The sequence below is a fragment of the Antechinus flavipes genome, chromosome 2 (assembly GCF_016432865.1).
Source record: "Antechinus flavipes isolate AdamAnt ecotype Samford, QLD, Australia chromosome 2, AdamAnt_v2, whole genome shotgun sequence".
Taxonomy (NCBI): Eukaryota; Metazoa; Chordata; class Mammalia; order Dasyuromorphia; family Dasyuridae; genus Antechinus; species Antechinus flavipes.
In genome coordinates, this window is record NC_067399.1 from 572,168,577 (window position 1) to 572,188,914 (window position 20,338).

General features: G+C 34.3%; 1 protein-coding gene across 5 annotated transcripts in view; it reads left to right on the top strand.

The window, feature by feature from the left end:
• ZFAND6 (zinc finger AN1-type containing 6) overlaps positions 1–9,364 on the top strand; it is a 90,371-nt gene extending 81,007 nt beyond the window's left edge. For all 5 annotated transcript variants that reach the window (XM_051981149.1, XM_051981151.1, XM_051981153.1 and 2 more), the window contains 2 exons: positions 6,655–6,768; positions 8,208–9,364. In XM_051981149.1, coding sequence (XP_051837109.1) covers positions 6,655–6,768; positions 8,208–8,356 — 263 coding nt within the window. In that variant the 3' untranslated portion in view covers positions 8,357–9,364. The remainder of the gene's footprint in view (positions 1–6,654; positions 6,769–8,207) is intronic.
• The last annotated feature ends 10,974 nt before the right edge of the window (positions 9,365–20,338 follow it).

The window sequence follows — 20,338 nt, forward strand, 5'->3', positions numbered from 1 at the left end:
GACAATTTAAGGAAGAAAATGACTGAGTTTTCGATGTGTTAGAGTTCAAGTGTCAGTGAACACTTGAATAAACACAATTTTGTAAGACATTTCAAATTGCAAAAGAGATAAATGATTGAGACCTTAAGAAGAGAGATTGAGGTATCTATATAGGCAATTAATGCTGGCTTAATACATGTGAAGTATTTGATAATGGTAGCTTGTAACATGATATTGTGTGCCTATAAATATGATTATACGATAAATGGGGAAGACAATTCTGTATTACTTTAAATGTCCCTCAGTTGCCATTCCAATTACTTTGGCCTAAAGTTTTTGTATGTGAGTTGTAAATTCTTGAAGCATCTCATTTCTTACTCTCATAGACCCTTTTCCAGGAGAAATAGAAACTAGTTTTGGGTAGGAGTGGAGGGAGTGGTATTAACTTACAAAAAAAAAAAATAAGGTAGCTATATTAATACAGAAAAACTATGCCTTGGACCATCAGAAACAACCCCTGAGACCTAGTTATCCCATCTTTAAAATAAAAGTACTTATACTGCTTTATATTTTGTAAAATGTAACTATGCAAATGTAAGTAATCATGATGCTTAAGGCATTAAGGAAATGTAATGTAGTGGAATCCTAGCTTGCATACCTCTCTTTATAGATGCAAATTAAGAGAATTAAATAAATTTTTTTAAAGAGTCTTGCAATTCTGGATTTTAATATTTAATACTCCTGTAAAGAGGGATTTTACGGTTGGAAATGACCTTAAATTTAATCTTAAATTTTAAATTTAAAATCTTGGGGTTTTAGTGTCCTGATTAAATCAAATAATATAATCAAAGTTCTTTACAATTCTTAAAACATTGTATCAATATCCTTTGATATTGAACACTGAAAAGGAAGTAATAAAAATGTATTTATATGCTTTTCATATGAATTTTTTTTCATATAACATACATGTGAAGTAGAGAAGAGTAGGGATTTATTTCTCTTCCCTATTTATGGCCTATTTTTTTTTTAATTTTTTTAATAACTTTTTATTGATAGAACAGGGTAATTTTTTACAGCATTATCCCTTGCATTCACTTCTGTTCCGATTTTTCCCCTCCCTCCCTCCACCCCTTCCCCCAGATGGCAAGAGTCCTTTACATGTTGAATGGGTTGCAGTATATCCTAGATACAATATATGTGTGCAGAACCGAACAGTTTTCTTGTTGCACAGGGAGAATTGAATTCAGAAGGTATAAATAACCCGGGAAGAAAAACAAAAATGCAAGCAGTTTATATTCATTTTCCAGTGTCCTTTCTCTGGGTGTAGCTGCTTCTGTCCATCTTTGATCAATTAAGGCTCTCTTTATCGAAGAGTCCACTTCCATCAGAATACATCCTCAAACAGTATCGTTGTTGAGGTATATAATGATCTCCTGGTTCTGCTCATTTCACTCAGCATCAGTTTATGTAAGTCTCGTATGTCCTATTTTTTTGATGAAGAAAAAGGAAGCACAGAAAAGTTAAGTTTCCTGCTTAATATCATGCTGTTATTAATGCTAGAATTAGAACCCAGGTCTTCTGATTTCTAAGCCATCATACTTAACACCACACTACTGTGGTATCTCCTAAATGTACGAGTGTGGTGCTTGCTCTATGTATTTCAACTTAAAAAAATGATCATTAGGGAGCTTTTTTTTTTCCCTTCGTTGTGCAGTCACTTTGCCTTTGAAATAGCACTTTATTAATATTAGCAGGTACAAAAGGCAGAATGTTAATGGAAAAACATTTTGATCTCACATTCACTGCTACTTTATTTTTTTATAAGACTATGGGCAAGTTCATTTAAATTTAGAGAGACTTAGTTTTTTCATCTATAAAATAAGGGTCTTCATGGCTTTTTCCATCTCAAATTGCATGATTATGAATAATTTATTTAGTATCATTGAGAAATGAGAGATTACACATAAATAAGCCATAAATGTAATGTATTTAAGAGTTTCAATATAATAAGGTTAAACTTCAGTTATCTGGAAAATTTCATTCATTAAACAGACATAAAGTGTCTGCTGCATGAATAATGCTTTTTGATATTATGCTGAACATAACCAGCTTTTCAGTAACTTGACATAAATATGGTTAAAAGTTGTGAAGAATTCAGGGCTTTTTAACACTTTATATTTTTATGGGCCCAGGTAACATTGTGGTCAGTGATTCTGTTGCTTTTACTATTTCTTCTTTGGTATAATATGCCCATTGCTAACATTCCTTTCCACTCAAACAGATTTATAGAATTGTGGATATATAGGTGTAAGGGAACTCATTAGCTGTATTATCCATTTGATAGAAGAGGAAAACTGAGTCTTAAAGAGAAATGACTTGACCAGGGTCATAAATATGTAGGATATCAGAGGTTGGGTTTAATATTAAATTTAATATTAAATAAAAATAGAATAGAGCACTATTTCCAGTGCTCTTTCCATGTATTAAAGACCAGTAAACTTACTAGTGAATAAACTAGGACCAGAATGTACATCTACTGCTGAGTATAGGGTCTTTTCTACTTAGGCCCTTTAATCAGACATTTTCAGAGGCAAGAGTCATCTAACTGTTTATGTGCTGTTTTCAGGATCACATAAAATACTGAAGCCATATTTTGTAATTGTCACATTGTTAGCTATATCTGATAGGGTGGCACGAGAATTTGTGGTATTAAAAGTTTATGTTTACAGAGCCAATAATACACTTTAAATTTAAGCTATTCTGATGTTATGAAAAAAGCTGGTATAGTTGGATCTTATGGACACTTTTTTTTTTTTTTGGCCAGCTTATAAGTAGTGCTTTGACACCACTTGATTGAAATTACTGTTAATGATAGGGTTTAAACTGGAAAAGAAGGTCTCAGAAATCATGTAATTCATTCCTGTAATTTTACAGAAGAAATTGAGGCCCAGAAAGGAGAAGTGACTTGCCCCATATTAGGTGGAGTAGCAGGGCCATGTTTTGAAACTAGATTCTTTAGCTCATATCCAGTATTATTTTCATCATACCACACTTTGCCTTTTTGACAACAGGTCTTGAAATATGTTTCCTGGTTTAATTTTTTCATGGAAACTACAAAGGGGATATTGTAATTTCTTGGGGTATCATAAGTAATGAAATATTTTCATTTTGGAATTGGAAATTTTGCTTGGAAGCTTTTGGGTACTGTACTCTTTTTAATGAAAACAACTTAATTTTCTACATCTTTATTATAACTTAGAAATTTTTTTTTATCTTATGTCAGTAAATATGTGTTGAGTATTTCTATATGCCAGGCATTGTGTAATACTGAGAGATATGATGGATGATGATGTAGGGCCCTCAAGAGAAATGCAGCTGAGTTGATAAAAATGGGAAGAATTAAAATAAGAATAAATCTAGTACAATGTAGGAGATGTCATGGTGTTTGGATGCTCAAGAAGATGCCAGAATTTAATACAGATATTGTTTCAGTGTTAGACTGACCTTTTGTTAGATCCATAGATTGAATAATATTGTTAGCATGGTGCGTCTTGATTTTAGCAGGCTATTAGATGGAGCTCTTGCCGATTTGAATAAGATAGTGACATGGATTGAATGCTTCTTGTTGGAATTTTAATGAACTTAGACATATGCTAATAGTAGAATGTAACTGTCATATAAGCTAATGTGATCTTAGGTAGCATCAAAGAGGTATAGTATCCAATATGAAGGAGAAAGTTATCTCTGTTATATATGTCATGTAATTGACAATAACAGTCAATTTAAGAGCCATATTTTAGGAAGATTATTAACAGACTATTTATCATCTGAAAAAGATTAGTGAGGGGAATTCGAAATTATTTCCTACAGAGGTAAGTTGAAGGTATTGGGGATAGGGGATGTTTAGCTTAAAAGAAAAAAAGATTTCTTGTGACTGTTACTATGTGTTTCTTCCTTTTCTTACGCTCTGTCCCTCATCTTGCTACCTCCCAATTAGCTGTTTGAAAGAAAAGAGGAATTAGGTGATCAAAATGTTGCTTTAATAAGAATGGCACAAAATCCATAAAGATCTAATTATATTTTGCAATGAGACATGCTAGTATTGTTGAAGTATGCAGTGTGTTAACTTGTTTATTTTTATTAGGATTTACTTTGTCCAGGCAAAGTATATTAATAGAGGTACAACATATACTTTTTATGCTTTTCATCCTTTATTACCTATTTTACAGAATTGAGAAGAAACTGTAAAATATATAAATATACATTTTTATATTCATAATCCAATGGTTACTCTCCTAAGACATTAAGATAAAATGATATGTCTGTAGTTTGGATCTATTCCACTTAGTAATTTGGCTTATCTGAGTTCACAAATAGTAGTTGTCTTTACAACTGCTAATAATTTTGTGTGCTTTATTTTTATTGCGCTCTTTTTTTTACAGGACCCAGGGCAGAGGACTTTTGTTCCTCTGGAGTATGATCCTCCATGTGGATAGTTAATCTTATTTTCCCTGCCTGGTGCTTTTTAAAAAGTTGTAATTGCTAGTGTTTCACAGAGTCTAAATTTGAACTCTTCCCCCAAAATGGAAGCTGCTGAACATGTCATACTTTTTTTCACCATAACCTTAAACCCATTTCAGATCTCTTTGCTCTCCTACTTTCTCCTCCCCATCCAAATAAATAAAAGTGGAGTATAAGGAGTATAATATACCAGGCCACTAACATCTATATAGGCTTGCCATTGACAAATAGATTACTTGTAAATCTGATTTGAGAACTCATATTTGTTACTTAAAGTTATCAGTTTAATCAGGTTTCATTTTTATCCCAACTTCAATAAAATGTTTGCCATGGTGCGTCACGTGAACTTGCAGGTTTTTTCAATCAAGTTATTTAGCCCCCAAATTAAGGCAAACAACTTCTTTAGGAAAATTGTTTCAATTATTTATATTAACTCTCTGCTTTATACTTTCACCTAGAAATAGTCATTCTATAAATCAGAAATAATAAATTACATCACATGTTATTTACTGATCCTTCCTCGTTATATGTAGTCTTGGTGACAGATCTGTTGTCCTTTAGAATCTCAGGTTCATTCTTTTTTGTATCCAAACTACAGTCTCTTATTTTATGCTCATTTTATCTAATATAGTAAAAACTTATTACTGAAATTTTTAAGTATGATGATTTGTTTTATTACAAATTAATAATTTCCTTTTGTTTCATGTAAATATTTTTAAGAAATGTGCCTCTACCCTAGCTTAACCAGTTTTGATGTTGATAATTTATATTCAGTTTTATAGTAGAACTGTTTTTGTCCTGAAACATAATACTGGCTGTTTGTATGTCATACTTCTACTGTTGTAAAGCGAACTACAGGTTAGACATGATTTCTGTCAAGAAAAATGAGATTGAATTTTCTCAGATGTTTTTGTATTTGATTACTTTCACACAAGTTTTTGCTAATTGTGGGTCTTTTTTTTTCTTCCTTAAGTAATTATAGCTAAATCATAATTTTCCAAAAGGAATCTATTTTTTATATTTCACAAAAGTGCTCAGTATCACATTTTTTGCAAATTAAAGTTTCTGTGATCTCAGTCATACTTGGTTCAAGTAAAAAAAAAATTAACCAAGAAAACTTTTAAAAACCAAGTAATCATTATCATCATCACCATTAATAGCTAATATTTACTGATTATCTGTATGTGGCATCCAGTGCTTGGTATAAATGAGAGGGAGAATAAAATCAGATACCTGCCTTTAAAGACCTTACACTAATTAGGAAGCCAAGTCAGATGCCTCAGCTATTTATTAAATGTTACTTGCAGGGTATAAAAGGTTAGTAAAATATAGGACTCAGTAGGTGACTTTCCTTAAAAGTTAAGGCAATAAATAGGAGTCTTTATGAAAGAGATAAAAACTCTTAACCTTGAGACTTTGAAAGAGTATAGCTTAATTAAAGATAGAGGGATGAAAAGTAAACATGATATTAAATTAACATAGAATATTCCATAACAGAATACACATTCTATACATGAGAATGTGTTGAATTAATCTATGATGATGGGAATAAATGTCATTTCAAGAAGAGCAAAGAGTTTGATTTAGATGTTCACTAAATCAAGTTGCAGAAATAATCTTTGTTCTGTAAGTGATAGAAAGCTACTGAAGTTGGGTGAGGGGGATGGGTGGCACACAATTTTTGTATAGCTGTGATTGTTATTGTAACTGTAATTTTTTTTAAAGTTATTTCTCCTAAACCATTTCTATTCATTTTAGAACTTTTGTCTGTTTTTCTCTTCCAGCCTTTTAAATTATGTGACCTGAATTTTTTGGCCTAGATCAGACTGTCATTTTAAAAATTTGTCATTGAGATTTAATTTTTTTAGTATTTCTGTAATGGCCACACTCAGACAATCCCTTTTTGTATGTGTGATATTTTTTTCCCCTTTTTTTGGTTTTATTATTTTTAAGTTAAATCTAATAATGTGAGTATGTTGTGGTTTGTTGGGGAATGGGTCGAGTTAATTTATTTAGCTGATGTCTTCACTTCAGATGACTTCTTTAGAGGTATATAGTACCTGATGTCCTTTTCTAACTTTAATATTCATTGATTCTGTAACACCAAGATTTTGTTAAATGATCATTTTATCATCGCATTCCTATTTTTGTTAGCTTCAGTATCGGACACTGCACAGCAGCCCTCTGAAGAACAAAACAAGTCACTCGACAAACCAAAACAAAAAAAGAATCGCTGTTTCATGTGCAGGAAGAAAGTGGGACTGACTGGTAAGGAAAAGAAGGACATGCATTATCTAAGATTAAACTGGATACTTAACATTATGGGCGTCTAAGTGTGGTTTCCTACGAGTGACTTCAGTTCGCATTGATTTTTGTACCTTGGAGTTTTGCCTAAGAGGGAGCAATTTCCAGGAGAGGTCATGATAACTGAACCCCTATTTAATGACGTGTAGAATTGTTCATGAATAAGATGGCCCCAAATGTCCCCTTGAAAGCCTTTTCCCTTTTAATAGTCTATCAAATAATTATTTTTTGAATTGGAAATATTTTTCTTCAAAGAATACTAAAATGAACCACATGTAGGAGATCTATTTATATAAATACTTACTATTAAATATATGCAATTTTGGCTGTTATGATTAATCTCACTTTTAAAACACATTACTCTCAAATTTATCACTTAGACATACAAAGGAAGGGTGATTCTGGAGATGAACTTTTTATATTTTATTTTCCAGTTGATTCCTACAGTTCATCTTCCAGAATCTTTGACAGCATAAGAAAAGGTGGTGAGATTGCCAGCTTATAATAGCCACTGGGAAGAAATCAGGGATAGTTGTAAAGAACATATTTATTTGTGGATTATCCACAGTTCCTTTTTTCCCCCCCCTTTCTTATAGCTGCTAATCTTTTGGCCATTTCTTTCACTAATCTTTAGCACCTCTGCTAGAGGCTTGGTAGAGTGAAACAAGAAGAGATGAAATGCAGCATCAGTCACATGTTTGTTTGTTACAGTATTTTTAATGGTTTGGTTTTTTTAGGGTAAGAAATTTAAACGGATGTAATAGTGTGATGTAGTAGAAAGAGCATTGGATTTGGAAAGGACTTAGTTTTGAATTCTGGCTCTGCTACTAACTCCCAGTGTGATCTTGGACAAGTCACTCTCTGGATCTCAGTTTCTTCATCTGTAAAAATGAGAGGATATAGTCATATAATGTATGAAGTTCCTTCTACCTCTAAATCCCATGATATCCTTTAACATTAGGATTTCACTTCTTAGGTTTCTTTCAGTAGTATAGATACTAGTGTTTTTCATACTTGTTTGAGCATCCATCTGACATTGAATTTGAGAGGTATTTTACATTGTCATTTCATTCTTTCAGCAAACCTATGGGATCGATCACACAGGATAAGGTGATGCCACTTAGACATGGAGAATCACACCAATCAGAACCAAGATGGGAGCTCTCAGTTTTCAGAATATCATTTGACTCATTGAGTCATGGTTCCCATTATTTTGATTGGTTTAGCATTTGGGATCATACTGTGGGATTTGGCTTGAGTTTTATTCATGTTTCAGAATGGTTGAAGTGTTGATATTACGTTCTTATTGTTAAGTCTTTTCATTCAGCCATCACAGCGATGATGTTTTAGTTCCTTTTGGCTAAGATCCTGTGCCTCTAATAGGCTGATGTTTCTGTTTTCAGGGTTTGAATGCCGGTGTGGAAATGTTTACTGTGGTGTGCACCGTTATTCAGATGTACACAATTGCTCTTACAATTACAAAGCTGATGCTGCTGAGAAAATCAGAAAAGAAAATCCAGTAGTTGTTGGGGAAAAAATCCAGAAGATTTGAACTCCTGCTGGAATACAAAAATCCTTTTGACCATCTGCAAACTAAATTGACTTGAGCTTTTTTTTCCTAGTCATTGGGAATGTAGAGCAATGTATCTTGCATAGACCTTTTAATCATGCATGTCATCAGAAGAATAGATTTTTGTTTTTGTTTTGAAAATGACTCTGAACATTTATTTCCATTGCAGTTTCTGTGGCTGAAAAGACTTAAGTAAACTTTACAAGTATTATCCTTTTAAGATCATTTTAATTTTAGTTGAGTGCAGAGGGCTTTTATAACAAACATGGAGAAATATTGGAGGGCTGTGCTTTTCCAGTATTAAACATGCATGCGTTAACCTTGCAGCAGTTTATTTTCTCATTGTGTGTGTATCTATAGCTTTTCTCTGCAGCACGATTTCTCTTTGGATAATGCCCCTTATGGCACAACTAGTTATCAGTAACTGAATGTATTTTAATCATTATGGCTGCTTCTGTTTTTCATTAACAAAGGTTATACATATGTTAGCATATTAGCTTCTTTGCACCCACGACCTATTTATGTATGAATCATTTGTAATGAGAGAGTGTGTGCCAATGAGATTATAAGTTTGTGTGGTTTTTAAAAATTCTTTTTGAGTGAGGGGAGGAAAGGCTGTATGCACTTCATTGCTGACTGCAGGTTTCACTGGGATTAAGTTCATCAGTCTGTATGTACACAAATATGAAGAATGATCTGAAGTAATTGTGCTGTATTTATGTTTATCCACCGGTCTTAACTTTGATTAAATAAAAAAAAAAGAAAAAAAGAAAAAAGAAAGGCAAAGCAAATCCCATTGTGTTTAAGCATTTCTCAGACACACTGCCAGTTGATTTTGACTCTTGTCTCTGATTCTGATTTTTTAATATAGGGAATGACAAATACCACAATAACCAACTTCCCTCCTTGGAAGAACAAATGTCTTACCTATCTTTATTTATATGACTAGCCGGGTGACTGAAAATTCAAATAAAATGAAATTATTAACGACTCTCTTGTGAATTATAAGTGATAAAATTCTGAACATCAGAGGACACTGTCTAAAAAATGCATTTAAATTCAATGAATTTGAAAATATTTAATATGCTTTTTTCTTCATAGATTTCCCTAAACATTTCCTATGTTTAGTTTTTTTTTTGGGGGGGGGGGAACTCTTGAGTAATCACCTTTTTTTCCTCCACTGTTTTAAAATTTTTTCACCAGAGGAATGGAATGATTGATAATTTATTTCATTAGTACCTATTGTTATCTCTGTATTTTTTGTGTTGCTCTATATTTTTAGTGTTCCCAGAGCCAAACATAGGAGATAGACCAATTTGTTCGAAGAAAATAATTGAGAACTTCTTCCTCTAGCTGTTTTCACAGAAATTGAAAAACAAACTGACAAGTTCTATATGTATTCAGTTTGATCTTAGGGAACCCAAAGAGAATGAAGTTTTCTTGGTCCACCTCCAAGTATACAAAATTTAGTTGGCTTTTTTTACACTCTCCATATTCACTGGAAGGTGCTTATTTTGGACATGAGATTGAACATGGTAAGGTGGGACAGAAAACTTATAATAGCTTTCACAAGTTTTTGTTGCATTAATTTATGGCTTCAACAACTAGGCCAAGAGAATTAGTGCAAGTATTATTGCCATTTTGTGATTAATAAAGCTGAGAGTCAATAAAATAATGAATTGTCCAAGGTTACAGGTTGGATTGAAGCTCCCATCTTGAGACTCCTTGTCCAGGGCTCTTGCTATCTTAAGTGACAGTCTTATCAGAAAAGAAGTATGATCTAAGTAAGGGGAGAGAAATTAGGAAGGAAGCAATATAGCCATTGAGCAAAATGAAGATTCCAAAGTTCATGTATATTATTTGTAATTCAGGATGGTGTGCAGTCTTTTGTTCAGGGTCTACTTCCTGTTTATTTGAGACATATTAATATCAGATTATTGGCTTTGTTTTCCAGCCTGTGGCTGTAGGCAAGTGACAACCAGTGAGCCTAGCAATATTTGGTTTACAAGCAACAAATTTTCTCTAGTAAAGTCACTTCAGTAAATCTTGAATATAGCTGCATTATGGCATAGCATTATAATTGATAGGTTATGGAGATGTTTCATTATTCTCAAAAAAAGATTATGTTCTGCTTAAGAAAGTAAGAAAATTTAAGAACACTTCTGAATGGTTAGAATAAAAAGTTATGGCACTTAGAAGTGATAAAATTTAGTGTCTGGAATATTTACTTTTATGGAATTCCTTTATTCTTTAAAATGACAAGTAAATGAGATTCTTTGAGTTTAATTTAGAATATCATGTAATATGGTATTCTAGGATAGGTATATAAGAAACTTTAGTGTTCAAAGAAATTTGAAATGAGGATGGTGTTGGGCAATGAGAATATCTCATATGTATTCAAAGACCAAGGTATTTGAATGTCAAATATTGTTGGTGATTTTTTTCTTTTTGTTGGTGTTTGTTTTGTTGTCGTTGTTAATGTTTACATAATCCTAAAATTTCCAGAAGTGCTGAGGAAAAGAAGTGACTTCCAAACCTGTTCTCTAGCTTACTGCTGTGCCCCTCAACTTTCATCTTGTCCATTGTATATCCAAACTGAAATTAATCGCGTGTATGTATGTGTGATGCTGATGTATTAAAATCCATTTAGCAAGACAAGTGTTTTTACACAATTATGGATAGGCACACTTAGTAATTTATCATTTTAAGTGACATTTGTTATTGAAGAAAACATTCATTTGAAAAAGATAGATACATTCATTGAAGAAGGTATGTTCAGTTATACTGAGCTAAGTCTGTGTCTCTTCTTTCTGCTTTGCCATTTTTATCCTACTTTATGAAAAATCCTTCCTTCCCTAGAATCTTTCCTTTCAGCTTAAGTCTTTTTAACACATGCATGATTTTGACAAATGCCACACTGCAAGTGTTGTATTTTCCCAAGTGATTTTTTTTTTTATAATGTTAAGACCCTCACAGTACCGTGTAACACTGGCTGCCAGTGTCTGTTTTCACATATTTTTTCATTTAAAAAAAATTTGCAATATTTATTCTTTTGGGGGTCATAGACTAAATTATCTACTCTCTTTAGCATTTGTCATCCCTTCATAAGAATTTGCAAGCTCTTACCATAGTTTGTTGCCAGGTAGCAATCATCCAAGTAAATGATAGCCTTGGTGTGGCTGTAATCCAAATGGATAGGCTTCCACTATTTAAATAGCAGTAATTGAGTCAGATCCTGCAGCATTTGTTTCTGTACCAAATGTGGATTTTTTTAATACACTTTTGAAAAGGAATGGATACAAAATATTTAACATCATTTTTGCCTTTATATCCCCAAGCATAGAATTTATAAATTTTTTTTCCACTTGTGACCTTTACACTCTAAAAAAATTTTTTTCACAACTCCAGATAGATAGGTATATAAAATAGGTATCTTAATCAGACATTATTATGATGATAAATCATAATTTTGTGACCCTACATTCAGTTTATATAGGTTGTGACCCACAATTTAAGAAATTTAATTTTTGCATTTTGTATAAAGTACTTAATAAATGCTTCTTGCCTTACTAATACAGGATTTAAGGTTAAAATTTTAAAGTAAAAATTGGTACCTAGGTTAAAGTTTATTTGTTTTGCTTCATTCAATTTCTCTCTTGAATTCTCACTTTAAAAAAAAAAAAAAAAAAAAAAAAAAACTTGTTCCACAAATGCAGATCAAATCTTCCCCCATTAAACTTCCACTCTTAAATCACTACTTGTGTATGATGCTGGCTTTATATGTAAGGGCTAAGAAGGATTTAGAATTTTCTTGCTTCTATGCAACCTTTCCAAGGAACTTTTGCATCAAAAGCCCTTACACCTTTGAATTATGAAAATATTGATGTGTCTTCCAAGCATAGCCTTCTGATTCTCTTTTCCATATATTTTTCTCTATATTATAAGGGCTATTTTCATTAGAAATCAGGAAAATTTTACAGAGGCACTTAATAACTCTGTAGTATATCCATAGTGCATTATTTCTAGATTTGAGTCTCAGAAGCAGATTTTCGTCCAAGCTAACTTGTTATAGCCTGATGCCCTTCAGTAGCTGATTTTTATTATGTAAAAGCTAAATTGCCTTTTTCCTTAAGATTTGCACATTAACAGTTTTAAAAATATAGGCATTCCCAAATTTTAACCTCTTGTACATATTTGCTCCATTCATTTCATATTGGGTAATTCCTTTATCTCAGGTCTTTTCTTCTTTTGGTGATCTTCACCATCCTAGCAGCTTCTGCTATCTCTTACCAAGGAAGTGATTTTCAAATCTTTATGGCCACCCCCAAATATTTCTCCTATATCCTGAGTCCCTTGCTTCAGCCTTGCTTGAGTTGCCTGCATGGTGTGGTGGATAGAGTGCTGGACCCTAACTAGCTATAGAGTTGGGAAGTTGAATCTTGCTTTGGACATGAGCTGTGTGACCTTGGGTTATGCAAATCATTTATCCTGTTGTTTCCAGATCTGTACAATGAAAATAATAAGTACCCCCCATGAAGGGTCTGTGAGGATCAAATGGAAGAACATTTAAAGTGCTCTATAACACTTGAAAGTTCTATATAAGTATTAGTTATTATTGTTATAATACAACCCAGAGAGAAAGAAGAAATAGGCTTGGGAACTACCAAAATCTTAGGTAGTGATGAGTATCTTGATAGGCCGACAACTGGCGAATCTCTCTTCCTCTACACTTCCTTCTCAGTCTCCTTAAGGATTTCATTCAAAAAAAGAAATTCTATTCTGGCTCATTCTCAACAAAATGAAGCAATTTATTGGTGAGCTGGAAATAGTACACTGGGAAGACATCTTGGAATTTGTGGTAGAAAAGAACAGAAATATCATGACATGCACACTAGGATTCACAGTAACGATAAGTAGCATCTCATTACTAAAAGTATGAGAGAAAACTGGATTGGGAGACATGAAATTCTTTAATGAAATTCTAAAGATACAAAGAGAATTCCAAGGAAAAGGAACTTGTCTAAAAAAGATGAATATTGATGGATACATAAGGAATTCAGTCAACTTGTAATTTGGAAATCTCTGTTAAAAATGAACACAAGTGTGACAACTCTTGATAAGAGCACCAAAGCCTAGAATGAAAATAGGTTGAGGAAAGCTAAGTGACAAAGTGGATGAGGCTAGATACACAGAGGGGGTGGGGGTGGGGGGGAGGTGGAGAGTAGATCAAAGAAGAGAATTGATCTGCTACTTGATATTATTGCTGATGAGAGAGGAAGTATGAGTGCTGAAATTTTATTTTTTGCCAAAAATAATAAAATACATGTCTATTTGGCTCTTAAAGTCTTAAAATCAGAATCTAGTTTGTTTCCATGCCTATTATGCATTATGCCTCCTTCATATTAGTTCTAAGCTACTCTACATGTCATTCCCTTACATGATTTTCTTTCTATTCACTAAATGCAGAAATTAGAGGGAGGGAAAATGATCCTTTAATATGAAAAACATTCAAAACAGGAAAACAGTACAAATAGAAGTCAAGTATCTCCCCAGTTAATTGACAAAAGTTCTAGAAATAACTAGCTACTAAATAACTAGTAAGACCAAGAAAATTACAGCTGGAGACATAGTGAAGAAATAAAACTTCCTATGTCTATTAATGTGATTGTATTTAAGAATCCCCGGAGATCAGCAAAGAAATTGAGTTGAGATACTTAATGGATACAACAAGATTGCAAAATGAACTCCAAAATTCTCTACAATGTTAAAAAGAAGAATCGATGATAAATTTCTAATCAAGAAGTGCTCTCCAAAAGTGGTAATGAGTGGTGTTTAGAGGTACAGAGTTTCTTCTCATATGTCTCAAAGCAAAACTAGATATCCACCAATTTGAAGGGTATATTCTTCAGATTGCAGTTGGAATAGATGATTTCTGATTTTGGGATTCTATGATACATCCCTACTCACGATCCTTCTAATCTCAAATTTGTCTGAAACTGAATTCAGTATTTTCACTCTTATATTCACCACTTATGCAGTTAGAACAACCTTTTCAGTCATCCAGACTAATCTTCCTTCCCAAGTCAATCAGTAAATAAATATTAAATCAAGCAATATAGTATGTATCAGGCATTGTAGTAATAGATCCTGAAGATATAAAAACACAGAATCTTTGCTTTCAAGATTATTTTCTATCGGGATAAACAATTACACGTATAAATATATACAGAATAAATACAAGGAATATGAAGCAGTTAAATTACGAGGTTATTAGAGATAGAGGGTACTTACTGGCTGGCTGTTGGGAACATCTTGAAAAGATTTTTCTGCAGAAAGAAGATGGTACTTGAATTGTCTTAAAGGAGTGAATCTATGGAATTGAGAAAGGAATTTTAGGAAGGGAAGGCAGGCCATTGCAAAGGAATGGAGAAAAGAGATGAAAATGTTTAGTATAGGAAATAGAAAAGGTCAATTTGAAAAATCCCAGAATATAGAATATACAATGAAACTAAAGATTGTGCAAGAATTTAAAAGCCTGGTGGAAATTTATATTTTATCCTGGAGACAATAATAGTGGAATTTAGAGAGTAGTAGCATATATAGATCTGTACATTCAAATGTCCAGGAAAAGCATTTAGTGGCAATAATCTGGGTAAGAGGTATTGAGTGCCTAAGCTCTGGTAATCGTGTGTTTTGAGAAAAGGAATTTAATATGAGAGATGTCTGAGACATCTAATTTAAAGTGTTCAATAGGAATTCAGAGATGTGGGACTAGTTTTCAGGGAAGAGCCTGGAACTCCAGATTTGAGCCTTCTGCATAGAAATAATAATTAAACTTAGGGGAACTGATGAGGTCTCCAGAAGATAAAGTATATAGTGAGAGGGAGAGAGGCTCAGGACAGAGTCTTGAGGAATACAGTTAAGGAGTATGGTATGGGTGATGAACCAGCAAAGGAGAACAAGTAGCAGCGAAAAGGTAAGCTCAGGAGAAAGTGATATTGCAAGAAAATTAGGAGACTATCTGGGGAAAGAGTATGATCAACTGTCAAATGCAGGTGAGATCAAGAAGGATAAGGACTGGGAGAAGACATCAGACATGGAAATTTGGAGATTGTTTTTAGATCCTAGTAATTCTTCTGTAATTTCCACAATTCCTATTCTGCCATGTCTCAACTAGGTGTTGCAATGGATTGAATATCAGTCCTGAAGTCAGAAGGACCCAAGTTCGAATCTGGTCTCAAGACACTTAACGCTTCCTAGCTGTATTACCCTGGGCAAATCACTTAACCCTAGTTACCTCGACCAAAAGAAAAAAAAAAAGAAAAAAAATATTTATAAAGTCATCTAGTTTTGACTTTATATTCCATATTCACAGTGTGCATGTGATCTTTTGCTGTCTCTGATGAGAGTTGCAGATTTATAGCTGGATAGGTACCTTAGTTATCATTTATTCCACTCCTTTATACTACAGCTAAGGGAAGAGAAGTTGGATAACTTGTCCAACATCATACAGAGTAGCATAGACAGGATTTGAATGCAGACATTTCATATTCATTAAATGCTTATTAAGGACCATCAAGCATTTGTATATCTTCCTACTGCTCAGCTTTATTTGTTATTTTTCAAGTTCTGTTTGACACTGTGGTTTTGGGGGAAGAAAAAGACAGGAATGATTTGCCATTTCTTAGTAGATTTTGGCAAAGTGACTTGCCCAGAATTATATGACTTGTAAGTGTCTGAGGCAGACTTTGAACTTGGGTTTTTCTGAAATAGGCCCACCATTCTATCCACTGAGCCACCTAACTGCTTCCTCCTTTACACAGTGACTACTTAATAAGTGCTTTTTTTTTTTTTTCCCATTCACTTACTTTGTGCTATATATTGTGCTGAGTGTAAGAGAAACAAAGGAATCTTGCCACTATAACCACTCCCTTCCCTAAAACACACACCCTTAAAATCTCTCATCTTCTCTTCCTCCAAGACCTGTTTCAAAAAATAGTTAACAATTAGATAGAACTTTTAATATTTGGTAAGCATTTTACATATTAGCATCACAACAATCCTAGGAGGTAGGTGCTATTAATCCCATTTTGTACAGTTGAGGAAACAGATAGGCAGTGGGTGACAGGGTGACACAGCCAGAAGGTGTTTGAGGTCTTCCTGATTCAAAGGCTAGTGTTACATTCACTGTATCACTGTATCACCTAGGTACAGTGGTCTGTATCTGTATCTGTATCTGTATACTGACCTTCATATATACTTTCTGTTTCAAAACTGAAATCAGTCTCTATCAAAGCTGAAAGCGGTCTTTACCTATTTAGCTTTTTATTTCATTTTGTCTGGATCTCTTATACCTTTCTTTCCCCTATCAGCACCTTTTTTTTGGTCTATTTGCTCTGCTTTTCCCACTTCCATTAGATTATAAATGCCCTTGGACCCCTGGACATTATCTAATTTATATTATTCTTCAACTCCTAGTTGGTAGTACTTTTTACATAGTGAAATTTATCACAATACTTGTGATAAACTAAAAGGGAGATGTTTCTTCAGCACTGTCTTCATATACAGTTGCCACAAATGCATCAAGTTTCTTATTGATCAACAAGCATTTATTAATCATTAGGTGTCCTGGCTCTGTCCCTAAGCACAGGATACCCCCCAAAATGCCAAAAAAACCCACAGCCCCCACTCTCAAAGAGCTAATAAGGGAAACAAACTAAAAAAAAAAAATTACATTTGAGATCTCAACAATGTAAGGGGAAGGTGATCCCAGAGGGAAGACTTGAACAGTTCTGAGAAAAGACCTGTAGCAGAAGAGCATCTGAAGAAAGTCATGGGTAAATAATGACATTCATTTCTTCCTAATGTCCTTGCCTAATTTGACAAATATCACCACTGCCCCACAGTTACCTGGCTGTTGCCTATTGTGCAACTACATTATTCTTTTGATTGTCCTTGAACTTGTCTTCACAGTGAGCATGCGATCTTTTAAACTTTTGCTGTCTCTGATGAGAGAACAGTCTTTTGGGTTAAGATTATAAGCTACTAGTCACGGTACATCCTTGCATCCTCTCAGCATCATAATACACAAATACTGGACTGGAGCTATGAAGACTTCCTGCCATGGACACTTCACAAGTTTTTTAAAGCACATTTCCTTATCCCTAACATAATAACATAAATTTCTTCTTTTGGTGCATACATCAAAGTTTTTATGCAGACCCTCAGAATAATCCCAAATGAAATAATGTAGATAAAGTATTTACATGTCACTAGAGCTTAGCACAGGATACTTAATATTTATTAACTGAAAGCCAGTATTCTTGGGGGGCTTGGGAGAAGTGCTTGGGGTTTGCTGAGAGTCACATAATTAGTAAATGTCTGAGGCCAAATTTGAATTCTGATTCCAGAGCTGGTGCTCTGTCTCCTGTGCTATCTAGCTGTTTCCTTGATTTGTTTTTGTAGTATATAGAGAGTTGGCTTTGAAGCAAAAATCTGAGTTAAGGTCTCCCTTCTAATACAAACTGGCTGTGTGATTCTGGGCAAATTTCCTAAGCTGTCAGTGTTTTAACTTTTTTTTGCAGAGAAGATCCCAGCATTTGAGGGCAGCGAGATGGCAATGGGTAGAGCATTGGACTTGAAATCAGGAAGACTCATCTTCGGGAGTTTTAAGTCTATCTTCAGACAATAATTACTGTGATCTTGGACAAGTCACTTAACCCTGTTTGCTTCAATTCCTGTTCTGTAAAAAAAAAAAAAAAAAAAGAGGGAAATGGCAAACCACTTCAGGAATTTTGCAAGAACACTCCAAATTTTATTGTGAAGAGTGGGATACTTCTGAAATAACCAAACATGCTAGCTGCCTTTGTAGAGGGAGTTTCCTTATTTGGAAGGGCCCCATTGGAACAGTTAGGTAACACAGTGAATAGAGTGCTGGGCCTAGATCAATAAGCCAGGAGTTCACATCTAACCACAGGCACTTATTAGACCCTAGTTAGGTAAGTCACAACTTCTCTTTGCCTCAGTTTCTGAAACTAAAATGAGAATAACAACACCTCTTTCAAAGGGGTGTAGTGAAGATTAAATGAGATAATTTCTGGAAAGTGTTTAGTAGAGTGCCTGACAAATAATAGGTGCTGTATAGATGCTAGCTATTATTATTATTATTATTAGTGTTATTAACTATTGCATGACATAGTCATTTAACTCTTCTACCTAAGTTTTTTCAATTCTAAGGTATAATAATAGTTCCTACCTACTAGAGTTGTAAGGATCAAATGAGATATTTGCAAAGTGCTTAATCTAGTGACTGCACAGAGGTAGGTAATTAAAATACTTTTTTTTTCTTCCTATGCTAATAAAATTATATAATGAGATCATTTGTGTATATATATATACATATACATATATATATATATATATGTACTTATATTATTCTTAGTATCATTATTGTCATATTGCTGGATTGTGAGGCACTATTATCATACTACAGATTATATGTATCTTTAGCTTCTTAACTTTTCTGAAAGTGGCCAGGAATCTGACAGACTGGTAGGGGAGTAGTCCTCCCAATTCCTTCCAATATCCATCCAAATTTGTGGAGAACCAGACCCCCACTAAGCCTTGGCTACAGTTCAGCTCAATAGAGAGTTGTCAAATGCCTTCTCTTCTCAAAACTCAGAGCTGCACTAGTTCAGATTTGCTCAGCCCCTTCACACATGACTGAACTGAGTAGGTACATAGGGCAGGCACATGTGGCAGCCAATACCTTACTCTGAAGTAGATTGGTAGAGAGGGTAAGTAATCCAGATGAATTTCCTACGACATTCGCCTGAAAGTCACTTGCCAAGACCTTTAACATCCTATTGGACTAGGACTTGAAAGGGATTTCATGGAAGGACAAATCAGTCAGTTGGTGCTAAAAGCAGTAGGACAGGGCCACTAGAGTATGAATCTACTGATATAGAGAACCTCTCACAGAGCTCAGCTACAATAGGTATGGGTGAGAAGTCGATCTTCATGCATAGTCCTAGAAAGGTTAACTGCTTTTCCAGGGTTATGCACCCTGTGTGTCAGAAGCAGACTCCGCTTTTCCTGTCCCCAAGGCCAGCTCTCCATCCACTATGGCATGCTGCATGCTGCCTCTGGGTAGAGGGCTTCCCCAATCAGTTGAAGGCCAAGAAGCAGCCAAAGCAGGAAGAAATCCGTGACTGAAGAGCAACAAGGGAAGTGCCACCTTTATCTGCCAAACTAGGACAAGAGCCACATCTCCATTAGACAGCTCACATGTACATTGGGGCTGGAACATCTCTGATTTGAATTGGAGGAGGAGCAGAAGAACATAAAACGGGGGCTGTCATCAAAAGGCTGCAGATAGCTTTGTCTTCAGAATGTGGCTAGGGGAAAGCCTCAATCTTTTGAAAAACTTTCTAAGTCTTGGGAGATTTTTGTTAAACTCTTGGCAATTAGATTTTTGGGATCTTGTGATATGTCTTCACATATCAGGCGACTCAAAAAGGCAAAATTATACATAACTAGCTATTTTTAGAGAGAAGTGAGATCTCAAATAAATGTGATTGGTTTATTACCCCACCTTAAGAGGCCTGGAAGGTCAAATTATTAAATCTGCATAGAAGGTAGAAGCTTCTAGTGAGGAAGATATGAGCTGGTGGGAAAAGGCAGAAAAATTGGGGGGGGGGCAGAGGTATTTCCTAGGTGACTGGAGAAGATGTGGCTAGGGCAGTAGCAGCCAATTATTGTTGGAGAAAAGACTAGGTTCCCAAATCTAAACCTAGAGGATAAAGCACAATCTTTTTTTTTTTTTCTTTTTCCTGAATTTATCCTTTTCTAGTGAAGATATCTCTGTCCCAGAATTTCAATCCTACCAAGCTGCTTTGAAAGTAAATGAAATCTGGAGGAGATTCTTTAGTGGAATATGGGGGAAGCTTAAATCATCTAGAAGGT